We start from the raw sequence: 14,058 nt of genomic DNA on the forward strand, positions 1-14,058 counted from the left end.
TTCTAATCGCTTACTCTCATCTCTCCACACAATAATCAAGAAAGGAGCAAAATGTACACTGAAACATGCTTTAAACTAAAACCTGCTTAGGTTATATTTACTGCATGATTAATACTACTGTACAGTAATTACAATGAAAATGAAATATGTTTAAATATGTTTATTACAATGAAATATGTTTATCCACAATTAGTGTACAGTAGTATTTGTGGATAAACATTTTATTGCAATGAAGTAGATACAATTCATGTTGCTGCTTAAAGTTTATGAAGGACAACAATAACACAGCTTCATATCCTGTGTATTGTTGATTGTCTTCATGCTTTACTGAAATTGCTTGCAAAAACAGTTCCATATAGCAAAATAAGGTCCTTAAAGCATTCTGATTACAGCAGGGAAAAACACCTAACTGATGAGGCACATGAAATAGAAAACACCAAAAATTTTGATACGTGCAAATGAGAGAGATGGTTGGGAAGGCGAGACGACACTGCGGAACAGGGGAAGGGTGCTCAGGAGCCTCCATTTTAGTTCCCTCTGCCTCTACGTCTATGACTGATAAATGTACGTGTCCCAAGGTCAGGCAATTACTGGTGCGACACAACCACCCCGCTGCCCGTTTCACACAATTTTTGCTTCTGCTTTTTACATACCTCTCCAATCAAACACACATATTTTACCTTCATCTGTGTAGAGTACAGACAGCCATATTAAAAAGGATGTCATTCTGAGCCCTGTGTGTGTGTGTGTGTGTGTGTGTGTGTGTGTGTGTGTGTGTGTGTGTGTGTGTCTGGATTTGCACTGTTCTTCGTGTGCTGAAATGTGTATGTGTGGAGGCCATCTTAAGGGCTGCAAAGCAGTATTTGGTGAGATGGGTTTTATCCATTATTAATGAGAAACACTGACTTGAATACATGATCCCTATCTAACGTTCATCCATTTCTCCTTCAACTCTACCCCATTTCACCTTTTTCTTCTTCTTTATCTACAATTCTCTATATAGAAATCTTACTTCCTGCTTTTATAATATTGCTTTTCTTGCTTTTATTCATTTAAATATGACTGCTTATACTTTATTTCTAATTATTTGGTTTTAGCATTTGGCATCAAAACCTTTAGAAAACCATGGTAAGCAAGCCCATGAATCCATGAATGTTCTCTAAGTACTAATATTACAAATCCTTCCAAATCTGACCAAAAGCCTAATAGTGTATGAAATGGTGACATGAGTATTGAGCCTGATTTGACTGGAACATTAATACCCTGTTAAATCCCGCAACAATTAAGAAGGAATCGTGTACTTATAAGAAAGCTGTAAGGAAATACACTCACATACACATGCACATAAAATGAAATTAATGCACACAGCCTACAAACGTGCGCCTATCCATCTACAACACTAAGGAGCATGTATAACCTTGCACGCAACATTTTTACACATCCACACACACACTGCTCAAGCCTCACACCTCCCCGCCCCAACCATCCCCCCACCTACAATGCCCTCTGTTCAGACAGACTGCTGGCAGCTGGGCAAGCAGCACCTCCAGTGTCCTTCATCGTCACAGCAACAGCGACATGACCCCAAGTTATGCTTCTATCAGTGCCTGTGACCTATTTATTCAACTGTGACCCAGCGAGGGATGCAGCATAGCGAGGCTGGTTGTCTAACTGGATTCTGATTCTCAAGTAACTGGTTTCTTTGCAGTTGATTTCTCCAGGATTGTTAACATAAATCTAGCTGATCATACGGACCCTACACTTGTCAAGATGACATCAGTTTAGCAGCCAAACCCGAGTGAGCCACAATGCGGCATGCTGCCCAGTGGCTCATGGGTAATTTAATACACTGCTTTTTTTCCTGCTACGCTGTGGACATTTTTTAAATGGCCTAATGAACTGTTTTCATCTCTAAATCAGCCCTTTCTACCCTTTTATCCATCCAGTAATTTGATTTTTCATCATTCTTTTCACTCATCCTCCATTCCCAGCTCTTCTCTCCATCCGTTTTGTAGATTATCCATCCTTCCATCCATCCTTTGGTTCAGGTCTGTTTTTTATTAATCTAAGCTAAGAGTGGTTTTCCACCTCAGGTCATTTCATTTCTGATATTGCACATCTGCTGATGACAGACATCAGTATGAAAAGACCAGCTCACAGCTGGACATTATCACGGTCCATTTAAAAAAATACTGCTCGACTTGTAACTAAGAGTGAAAACTACATTGGTCATGTAAGGCTTATTGTAAATTAAGTTCAGTTTCATTGCCTTAAGGGAATTCAGTACCAGTAAAAAGTCAAAGAGACTGGACATTATACATAGAAATTAAACCATGTAGATGTAGATTAAACTAAAGATGTAGAATGGACCATAGTGACAATAAAAATGGTTTTGTTTGTCTGATGAAGAAGTTCTACAAAACTTTATTCATTTTTATGATGCTGTCATATTTCGCGCAGTTGAAGGTAGTAGTCAAGCATAATGTACAACATCAGGACCACCTAAAGCGGCATTAAAGAGGCATTTTCACTCACTGTCTGAATGATCAATTGATTGAATACCATTTTTGATTTACAACTGTGCGAAGGGCATTGATGCATATCTAGCCAGGTATCTAGTCAGGTATCTAGTTAGGTATCTAGCTAAATTAGCAGTACTGGCAGTGATTAGCAGTGAAGACAGCAAAAAACAACTTTTTAATGAGAACCATGATCTTACTTCTCCCATTATTCATGTAATTAGGTCAGTAGTTGTGTAAGCCGATTACATCTGAGAATAATTATTTTCACTAATGTTAGCAAGTGGCTTTGTTGTTGTAATAGTGATTGAGAATTACTGTAATTATTTTTAGTCTAGCGTGTTCTGCTTTGCACAAAGTGAATTTTTATTTATTTCATTTCTTTTGCTGTTTACAACTTGAAAATACCATCCGATATTAGCAAGGCAACAAACATATTTATTAGTTAGCTATGTAATATGAAGGTCAATTACATTTTAACATATAAACAATTTCTCAGACACTGCAGTCAAGTGCTTTGCAGAAAATTCTTATTAATTATTATCTTATTTGCTCAAGTGTAACATTAATATAACATTATATATAATGTTTTTATATAAGCAACTAGCAATCTCATCATTGCCAAAATGTGCATGAACAAAATATCCAAGGGACTTCATAATACTTTTTTATTATCTGTAGCTATAACTAGCAGTTTCCAAAGTGGACTAATACTTTGGTAGCCTGTGCAGCTGGTTGACCTGCATGACAGTAGGCCTCTAGCTCTCCAGGGATCTTCTCAGCAGCAAGGCCCAGAAGACCCCTCAAATTCTACACTTCCTTTTAAAGTTTTCAAACAATTCAGATGTTGCACTGTTCGTTCTGACGAATGACCATAGCACATCGTCTCACGCTTGTGCACGGATCCATGTGGAGAATTGATGGAGTGTGTTGCTGTTTATATGCCAGGGGCTTTGGAATGCTTCATGAAGTGCTATGTATAAAGCAAGGAGAGGGGAGAACAGCCATACCTTTGCATTCCTGCTCTGAGCGAAGCAGAGTATCTCCAGTCGCTACTGGGGGCCTTGGGCTGCAGCAAAGATAAAAAAAGGAGAGAGAGAGAGAAAGCAAGAGACAGATAGAGTGGTGAAGAAGGATAGAGGCGTTAAGTACTAATATGGATTACACCAAGAAAATATACATCTCATCAATAAGTCATGGGGAAGAGCTGCAATAATATCTTCATTCGTTATGGTGACAGTGATTATCTCTCCGCAGAGGGTGGGAGAGGCCTGAATTAGTCACTCTCTCACTGACACAGACTCAGACCCACAAATGCTGGCACATACACACACAGAAATGACAACCGAGTTATTAGGCATCACCACGGCCCTGAAACAAACATGCACAAACACCACAGGCACTTGATTCTGTGAGCCACACCCACACAGAATCAAGTCAAGGTTATACAGCTTTGGTAAAGTAAGGTAAGGAAGGATCCAGTCAATTTGACAGAGCCCCCAGGTTTGCACCTGCATATGAGAGAGAGAGAGAGAAAGAGAGAGAGAGAGAGAGAGAGAGAGAGAGAGAGAGAGAGAGAGAGAGAGAGAGAGAGAGAGAGAGCGAGAGAGAGAGAGGGCAGATCTGCAGCAGAGTAGGGTGCAGGGTTCCAGGAATACCTGAGCTCTCTCACCCTGTATCTGTTTTAGCTCCAGTTGAATGTTAACATTACACCTGCAGCAGTATTGCACATCTCATATAGAAAAGAAAAGCTACAAAATATGCACATAAGCTCATCAGAAAACAAAGAGGAAATGAGACTGGGATCTGCGTTGCCATGGCAGCACAAGACCGGATTCTTTTCTGGCATACAAACGAACCTGGACGTTGAGACTCAACTCTGACCCCGCCCACTCTTGTCTTCAGTCATTTTCTCCTTACTGTCTCCATCCTGACCCAGCTGAAGACATTTATCACAAAAGGTCCAGTGAACTGTGCAATAAGCAGGAGCTGGCTTCTCTGCTGTTTTAATATCCATCATACCCCCAAACATACGGTCCTCAATGCTTTCATAATTCACAACTCATAACTCACATTATGAACAGACCGTGGCTACTGTCAATACATGCATCATGGACCAAACAAAAAAAAACAAAAAGGGTCTTCTTGATAAAGTGGTAATATTCTTTGAATCATTACATGTGCTAGGTTTCGCACAAGAGCCATACTTATATCTTTGTTCACATTACTTTGAACAGTAGGAAAACCATTCATACACTGGGAAGTAACAATACAGAAAGAGACAGAAATGCCTAAAATATGGCTGACTTCATCACAGACACTCCCTTTCTCACCAGCTATAACTAAAACATCCCTTTACAACACTAACAAACTGCAAAACACAAAACAAGTAGCCAAAAGAAAGTTGTGGTTCTAACAATTAAGCGTGACAACAACTTCATCCAACAGGCAACCACAGTGCTGCCCTTAGGTTACTGTGTGGAGCACAGCGGTCAGGACACAGAGAGCCAGTTGAAGCTTAACTTTTGGAATTTAAGCTTTCTGGGTTTTGTCTGCTTCTCTCTCTGTGTGTGTGAACAGATGGCCAAAGGGAAATAATTAGGCAAGGAAGAGGTTTTATTCTCTCCTCATCTCAGTAGTCTTTGTCTCATGTGAAACTCCTCTTATTCCTCTACAAGCAAGTAGATGGAATTCACGAGTGTGTCTGCGCTTGTGTGTGTATGGTGTGAGGAGAGGGAGATAACGAGCTCTCAGGTTCAGATTGATCTCGTCTTGCTAGCAGCTCCCCCCTCCCCCCCCCGCCCCCGCCGAGTGGACACACCTCGCCTGGATACAGTGCTCGTACCCCTGCACCAACCAATCACATCACTTCCCCCTGCCTTTTCCAAGCCGATATGTCCAATCAGCTGGCAGTAACGTGGAACCATGCACCACTAGCACTTAATTACATAGATAGAACAAACATGACTAGCATTTAATAAGTGGTATGCACCAGCTGACATACTTGGGTGAGGATTTATCTGTAACAGTGATAAAAATTCATACAGCCATAACAGCACAGCTAAAACATTATATGCTAATCTGGGTGTACATTTTATAACTTTTATGATGCATGTAATCATGGTTACATATGAATCAGTTCACATGTTATAATACCAGTTTATCGTTGCTTGTAATACTGATTTCGTAAAGACTGTTTTCCCATTCTGAAAGTTAATGATATCAGTGTGGTATGTTCAGCTGTTTTATAGTGCAGCTACCTCCACAGCAACTCGTATGCATGCAATATAGTGGAAAATACCTGTTTACAGGGTAGGAATAAAAGACATCGTCATTACATCACTACAGAGCGATCTAATCAGGTATACTATTAATGTAGCTGCTACCACCAGCACATCTAAGACATCACAACTTCATAACTTCATACACTAACAGCGTTATGTGTCACTCCCTGTGACTTCTAGGGAAGATCTGCAAGACTTTGTGAAGCAGAGAGGCCAAACCACTCATAAAACCAGACGCTATGGAGGAGCCACTGAGTAATAATAACTATGGAGTTATAAAAACAGCCCATTATATTTCAGTTCAGTCTGAAGTAGATTGGAACATTTTTACAGAGTGGCTTAAATGTGGGATGGAGAATCTGGGGTGTTGCTTGAGCTTCACACCTCCAAATATATCATACCCAGCTGTACCGCTAGTGAAGACTGCAGTGCAGTGCATAGAGAGAGAGAATGCTAGCAAAGAAGAAGGTGGAGACAGAGAATGTGAGCTGGGAAGAGGGCTGGAAGGGCGCGTTGCCTTGACTGCATAGTGCAAATGATGAAAAGCGCTTTTATGCCATCCGCAGAGGAAAGGCCTCCGAACCACTGCTAGTCTGAATCATCAGAAACATGCAGAAATTCAGAGCTGCAAGAAGCTTTAAAAAACAAGCTCATTCAAACACACATACATCCAGTTGTCAGTAACCTCACACCAAATGTAGAGTTTATCTATTACCCCTTATGCCTGTTACAAGCCATCCACTGTACCTATTTACCCTTACAAAACCAAATGTCACTGCTGGTGTGCGTAAGGCTCACACCACATGTGGAAAAGCAGCAATGTCACAAAAGACCTCTGAGGCATTGCTTTATCTACAGAGGCACATTCACAGAAGGCTCAACACCTGAGGCCGTCGGACGAGTGTGTGTGGGGGACACACCTGTATGGCAGTGGCATCTGGCATACTCAGCCTGCGTACAAACTGGCCACTCTGGCTTGTGAAGAACCGATCGGCCCCCGAGCCCCAGGTCCCGCTCAGCGGGCGGCCCATGTTGTAGAACATGAACGTGTCACTTCCTGAAGTGGCGGTCAGGCAGGTCTTGTAGCAGTAGGTTTTGGTCAGAGAGCCGTTCCCTCGGACCTCGATATAGTGAGGTTCTACTTTAAGGTCCCGCCGCAGGGCTACGGCCTGCTGCTGCTGCTGCTGCTGCTGCTGGTTTCCGCCCCCAGAGCTTCCTCCACCTCCACCTCCACCTGAGGCCCCACCTCCTCCACCCCCTCCACCCTCTTTGGGTGGTTTCTTCTCCTTGGAGCCACAGCAGGGCGAGCAGGAGCACGCATCCGGCTGGCTACAGTAGGCGTGGCAGCGAACGATGGCCAGGACGAAGACGGTGACCAAGAAGACGAAGGTGGTTGCGGTAAGCGCGACGATGAGGTACAGCGTGACGTTGGAGAAGATGAGGGTGCCGTGGGGCCTGATGATGCGCTTGGGGTCAGGGGTCACCTTCGGTGGGAGTTCCATGACGGCCACGTTAATGACAGCGGAGGTGGAACGAGGAGGCGACCCACGGTCCCTCACGTGCACCGTGAGGCTGACGACGGTGGAGTTGTCCTCGGTCACGCGGCGCGTGGTGCGGATCTCACCCGTGTGCTCGTGTACCTTGAACAGGTCGAGCTCGGGTGGGTGATCGAGCGCGTAGAGCAACCAGGCGTTCTGTCCTGCGTCTCCGTCCCACGCCAGGACACGCGTCACTAGCGTGTCTGCCTCCGCGTTCCGTAGGACGGTCTCCGTCACGTGAGTCACATTTGCCACAGGGTGAACGAACCGAGGCGCATGGTCATTGGCGTCCATGATGTAAACATAGACCGTTGCCACCCGGCTCAGAGGCGGCACGCCGTTGTCTTGAGCTTTGACCTGGAAGTGAAACTCGCGCAGCTTCTCGAAGTCGAAAGAGCGCAACGCATATACCTCGCCTGTGGCAGGTTTGACCGACACGTATGAGCCCACCGAGATGCCGTGGTTGTTGTCACTGAGGACGGTGTAGGTGATGCGTGCGTTCTCGTTGGCATCGGGATCTGTGGCCTTGACAACACACAAGGCAGCACTCGGAGTGTTGTTCTCCGTGACGTAAACAGTGTACGACGTCTGCTCGAAACGAGGCGGATTGTCGTTCACATCCGCCACATCCACACGTACGGTCATTGAAGAGGACAGAGGCGGCGTTCCACCGTCAACTGCAGTAACTGTGACATTATAGGATGACACCATCTCCCTGTCCAGGAAGGCAGAGGTGACTATAGTGTAATGGTTACGGAATGATTTGATTTTAAAGGGGAGGTTGGGAGGGATGATGTCTAAGGTGACATGTTTGTTTTGGCCAGAATCACGGTCATTGACACTGATCAGGGCCACCACAGCATCTGCTCGAGCATCCTCCCTCACTGGACTGGACAGAGTGGACAGCACAATCTCAGGAGGGTTGTCATTTACGTCCAGCACCTCCACCACAACCTTACAGTGCACAGCTACTGCCCCATGGCCCCGGTCCATAGCCTGGATGTACATTTCATAGCTGTTTGTCTCCTCGTAATCCACATTGCTCCTGACACGAATTTCACCCGTGTCCGTGTCCAAGCTAAACATCTGCCGAACCCTTTCCGGCGTGTATGAACTGAAAGAGTAATAAACTTCTCCATTTGTGCCTTCATCCCGATCGGTGGCGTTCAGTTTTATCACCAGCGCGCCAAGGGGAGAATTCTCCCGCAGCTTCACTTTGTATACGGAGCTGTCGAACTTTGGCACGTTGTCATTTGTGTCCAAAACACGCACGTTGATTTTAGCTGTGCCAGTGCGCGGGGGAGAGCCGCCATCGGTCGCCGTGAGAACAAGCTGATGGGATGGGACCAGCTCCCGGTCGAACGGTTTTTTTAAAATGAGCTCGATGTGCTTCCCATTAGCAGGTGGTTTGTTTGAGTCCAGTGCAAGGTGCTCGTTGGGCGAGAGGCGATAATGGCGAATGGAATTTGAGACGTCGTCGGAGTCCTGCGCGCCTTCGATGGGGAACCGCGCGCCTGGCTGAGCCGCCTCGGATACCTCCAGTTGATATTCATCTCTGGGGAAAAGCGGCGCGTTGTCGTTCACGTCCAAAATTTCAACCTCCACGTTGTGTTGCTCGAGTGGGTTTTCTACAATCACCTCGAGGCTAAGAACGCAGGTGCCGCTGAACTCACAGAGCGTCTCGCGGTCGATCCTGTCACTAACAAAAAGCTTACCGGTTTTGTGGTTGATACTGAAGTACCGCCTCGCGTTATCCGAGCTTATTCGGATCCGGCGAGCCGATAGCTTTCTCAGGTCGAGCCCCAGATCTCGAACGATATCCCCAACGACAGCCCCAGTCTCCAGCTCCTCTGGAATGGTGTAGCGAATTTGTGCATTTGTAAGGCCACTGAGTACAAAAAGACCGATGAAATAAAAACAAAGAGGTACGTTATCCTTTATGCTTCCACATCGCCCTGCTACAGCCATGGCAAGCTCGCACAATCTGCGGACGGATTGAAAACTGTTTTCCGCCTTTCGAGCTTGCCGTGTGAGTTCTCCAGGCACGGCATGAACAAAAACGGGGAAGGGTCTTCCGTTTGACTTCAACTATGTGCAAGACGACCAGAATCTCCTCTCCGCTGCCTCGTTAAACGGAAATATTCCTTTCCCGTCCATGTTATCTCCTTTGTCCTCACCTTTTTTCCTCCTCCGCGAGGCTGATTCTGGTTTCACTCACACTGGTTCTGCTCACTCTCCTCTGCCTCTCTCTCTCTCTCGTTTCTACCCCCCCCCCTCCCCCTCCTTTGCGCTCCCTGCGCTGCACGGGCGAGGGAGGTGGAGCTGCGCGCTACCCATCAAAGGCTGCACGCTGCATTTCAGCACCACGGAACAAAAACAGCGACAAAACGCTTAAAAACAAACGTTGCGCCCGAGGGATTTGAATAGACGAATTAAAAAAGAGAATGATACATTTTCGTCGACGTTGGATGAAATGTGGCATATTCTATGGCGCTTATTAAAACCGATTCAAAACGTATTCAGTCAGAGAGAGCGAGCGAGCGAGCGAGCGAGAGAGAGCGAGCATGTGCCACCGCCCTTTTTTCATTGTGTCCTCTGCTGTGTCCGTATAGCTGTGATTCTTTGCTGCCTCTATCAGCTAACAAAGGCTTTTACATTCATTTTAATTACTCTATGTTAAAAATAACGTTTGTAAGAAAATTTTATTACTAATATTTGTTTTTACGAATATCGTCTAAACCAAAACTGTGCTATGCCAGCCACTGCTTATATTTTACCATGCTATTTTTCCTTTAACCCAGCTACCCCCCCGCCAAAAAAAAGAAAAGACAAAAAGAAAAGAAACGGTCACTCGAGCACGCGCCTGCACTGGCTCACGGATCGTTCATTAGCTGCCAGCTCTGCAGTGGCCTAGAGACTGAGTGCTCGAATAATTATAAATTAAGGTTATAGCAACTGCGAATGCACGCTTGATTCGTCTCCATCTGCTTACACTTCATTGACTTTCTCCTCCTCTCTCACTTGGACTTCAAGCAGTCGTTTCCTCAACGGCCTATCTGCAACACGAGCTCTTACGCAAACCAGTTCACTGACGAGATGCCATAACTGTCAAGACAAACTACTGCGAGTTCTTCTGTCAGCCTGGAATTGCTCAAATAATCTCGCAGGCGAGTGGTACAGTTAGACGATGCGAATGTAAAAAGGGCACTTTAATCAAATTATTATTATTATTATTATTATTATTATTGTTGTTGTTGTTTTTCCATGACAAAATAAACGTCAAAACATTTTGATACCAAAGCATTTACTGGCAAATCATTCCTGCTTTGTGCAAACCAAAAGAAACGGTGTATATAAAATACAAACAGTTCACTCGATCAGGTTATCAAAATGGAAACTTGTATTACTAGAATGTTTACGTTTCTTAGAATGAATCTCCAGCACACTGTCCAAAGTGATGGCACTGTTCTCTTAAACAGTAATAAGATGCCTGTGAATCCTGTGCCCTGGCCTAAGACGCCTCAGTGAAACTAAATCAAACTACAGATCACCACCCTGCACCTTTAATGTCCACTGTGGTAGTGACATACACTTATAAACGACAACGAGCTCGATCTGTCTCACACACATTTGAGAAAGATAAGATAATAAAGAAAAATCAGATTGGAGATCAAGAGAGAGAGGGGTCAATCATTTTTACACCCACCATCATCCACCCTGACAGAGAATGCCTTGCACTGTTCATCTTGCTTCTGCAAGAAAGAGCTGAACCCTTGAAGGCCAATTAAAATGCAACCTAAATCATATTCTAATCAATTCTGATGCACCTTTAACCTACAGCGATTAGCACCAAATAAAACAGGGCGGGATCTTTTGACAGCTGCCATGACGTCCAACAAAAGGACACCAACTACTGCTGGACAACAGACAATTACTTAAAGTTAGTCCACATCTTTAACATACAAAGTTTTTATGACGGTTTATGATATGTAGGCATAATTCGACATTGTAATGTGAAAATAAAGTTTGTGCATGTGTAATTAACCTCTAATTTTAAACTCTGTGTTAGGTTATTATTTTACATCAGATAAAATGTTTTTCCTGTGATAATAATAATAATAGTAATAATAATAATAATAATAATAATAATAATAAGAAGAAGAAGAAGAAGAAGAAGAAGAAGAGTCAACATTTTGAACAGATTGAATAAAGAGAGAGAGAGAGAGAAGAGAGAGAGAGAGAAACAATAATTGGTTCAGGTGCTTTCAGGGACCTATTTGGTGATTAAGTTGCCCTAAGTGAAAGTCTGGACTGCCCTCACTCCTACCACCCTAACCACTCCTACCACCCCTACCACCCCTACCACTCTAACCACTCCTACCACCCCTACCACCCTAACCACTCCTACCACCCCTACCACCCTAACCACTCCTACCACCCCTAACCACCCCTACCACCCCTACCACCCCTACCACCCTAACCACTCCTACCACCCCACCACCCCTACCACTCTAACCACTCCTACCACCCCTACCACCCAAACCACCCCTACCACCCCTACCACCCTAACCACCCCTACCACCCTAACCACTCCTACCACCCCTACCACCCCTACCACCCTAACCACTCCTACCACCCTAACCACCCCTACCACCCTAACCACTCCTACCACCCCTACCACCCTAACCACTCCTACCACTCCTACCACCCCTACCACCCTAACCACCCCTACCACCCCTACAACCCTAACCACCCCTACCACCCTAACCACCCTAACCACTCCTACCACCCCTACCACCCTAACCACTCCTACCACCCCTAACCACCCCTACCACCCCTACCACCCTAACCACCCCTACCACCCTAACCACTCCTACCACCCTAACACCCTAACCACCCCTACCACTCCTACCACCCCTACCACCCTAACCACCCCTACCACCCTAACCACTCCTACCACCCTAACCACTCCTACCACTCTAACCACCCCTACCACTCTAACCACCCCTACCACCCTAACCACCCCTACCACCCTAACCACCCCTACCACCCTAACCACCCCTACCACCCTAACCACTCCTACCACCCTAACCACTCCTACCACTCTAACCACCCCTACCACTCTAACCACTCCTACCACCCTAACACCCTAACCACCCCTACCACCCAAACCACCCCTACCACCCCTACCACCCTAACCACCCCTACCACCCTAACCACTCCTACCACCCCTACCACCCTAACCACTCCTACCACCCTAACCACCCCTACCACCCTAACCACTCCTACCACCCCTACCACCCTAACCACTCCTACCACCCTAACCACCCCTACCACCCTAACCACTCCTACCACTCCTACCACCCCTACCACCCTAACCACCCCTACCACCCCTACAACCCTAACCACCCCTACCACCCTAACCACCCTAACCACTCCTACCACCCCTACCACCCTAACCACTCCTACCACCCCTAACCACCCCTACCACCCCTACCACCCTAACCACCCCTACCACCCTAACCACTCCTACCACCCTAACACCCTAACCACCCCTACCACTCCTACCACCCCTACCACCCTAACCACCCCTACCACTCCTACCACCCCTACCACCCTAACCACCCCTACCACCCTAACCACTCCTACCACCCTAACCACTCCTACCACCCTAACCACCCCTACCACTCCTACCACCCCTACCACCCTAACCACCCCTACCACCCTAACACTCTAACCACCCCTACCACTCTAACCACCCCTACCACCCTAACCACCCCTACCACTCCTACCACCCCTACCACCCCTACCACCCTAACCACCCTAACCACTCCTACCACTCTAACCACCCCTACCACCCTAACCACCCCTACCACCCTAACCACCCCTACCACCCTAACCACTCCTACCACCCTAACCACTCCTACCACTCTAACCACCCCTACCACCCTAACCACCCCTACCACCAGCTTATACCTTGGTCTTCTCTCAGCTTCCATGCTCCCTTATGAGTGACACATTTTCTGCTTTCTTCCCGCTTTTGTGTCTCTCTGTGTCTCTCTCCACACTGTAGCTATCACTTGTTTTTTTTGCTTGCATCAGTCTGCATTCATAGTGGTGTCATTATATAGCAACATGGAACAGCCTATTCCAGCTAGAGTTGGTTAGGCAATAAGTTTACTAAACATATGTAGCTGAGGGAACAAAATGCATAAGACTTTGAAAAGACTCTCAAAAGACTTCTAAGAGTAAATTCTGACAACGTCTCATATCTAAACATGTGTCATTAGTCACAGACTAATGACTAATGATTTTGTAAAGACTGGGGATCACTATTTGCAAGACTGGGAATATGCCTTTTGAGATTATCATGCAAATCCCATCATGCAAATTCCCATCATCTTGGAAATTTACATGGAGAGAAACAGTTGAACAGTGAAGCAGAAACAGAAGCAGCTTTTGGCCACATTTGCCTTTGTGGCTGCAGTGGATTGTCCTGAAAAGCACAGCCAAAGAGAAAAAGACAAGAACTGAGGTTTCCAAGGCCTCCTGGAGTCTCCTCCATGTCTCATCTACCTGCAAGAGAAGTTCCTGTACCCGCTTCACTGCGCCCTGTTTGGTGCTGGAGAGAGAGTGCACGTATTGGCTGTTGACAATGGCACATCACTATTTGCATGAGCCTAAAAACTCACAATAATATTAAAACACGGAATGTGA

General features: G+C 45.8%; 1 protein-coding gene across 13 annotated transcripts in view; it reads right to left on the reverse strand.

The window, feature by feature from the left end:
- LOC113577152 (protocadherin alpha-C2-like) overlaps positions 1–14,058 on the reverse strand; it is a 173,606-nt gene that overhangs the window by 15,786 nt on the left and 143,762 nt on the right. For 12 of the 13 annotated variants that reach the window (XM_035521312.1, XM_035521282.1, XM_035521293.1 and 9 more), the window contains one exon: positions 3,530–3,588. In XM_035521312.1, coding sequence (XP_035377205.1) covers positions 3,530–3,588 — 59 coding nt within the window. Of the gene's footprint in view, positions 1–3,529; positions 3,589–6,723; positions 9,595–14,058 lie in introns of those variants that run through there. The other variant, XM_027009640.2, reaches the window with a different exon arrangement.

The sequence above is a fragment of the Electrophorus electricus genome, chromosome 2 (genome assembly GCF_013358815.1).
Source record: "Electrophorus electricus isolate fEleEle1 chromosome 2, fEleEle1.pri, whole genome shotgun sequence".
NCBI lineage: Eukaryota > Metazoa > Chordata > Actinopteri > Gymnotiformes > Gymnotidae > Electrophorus > Electrophorus electricus.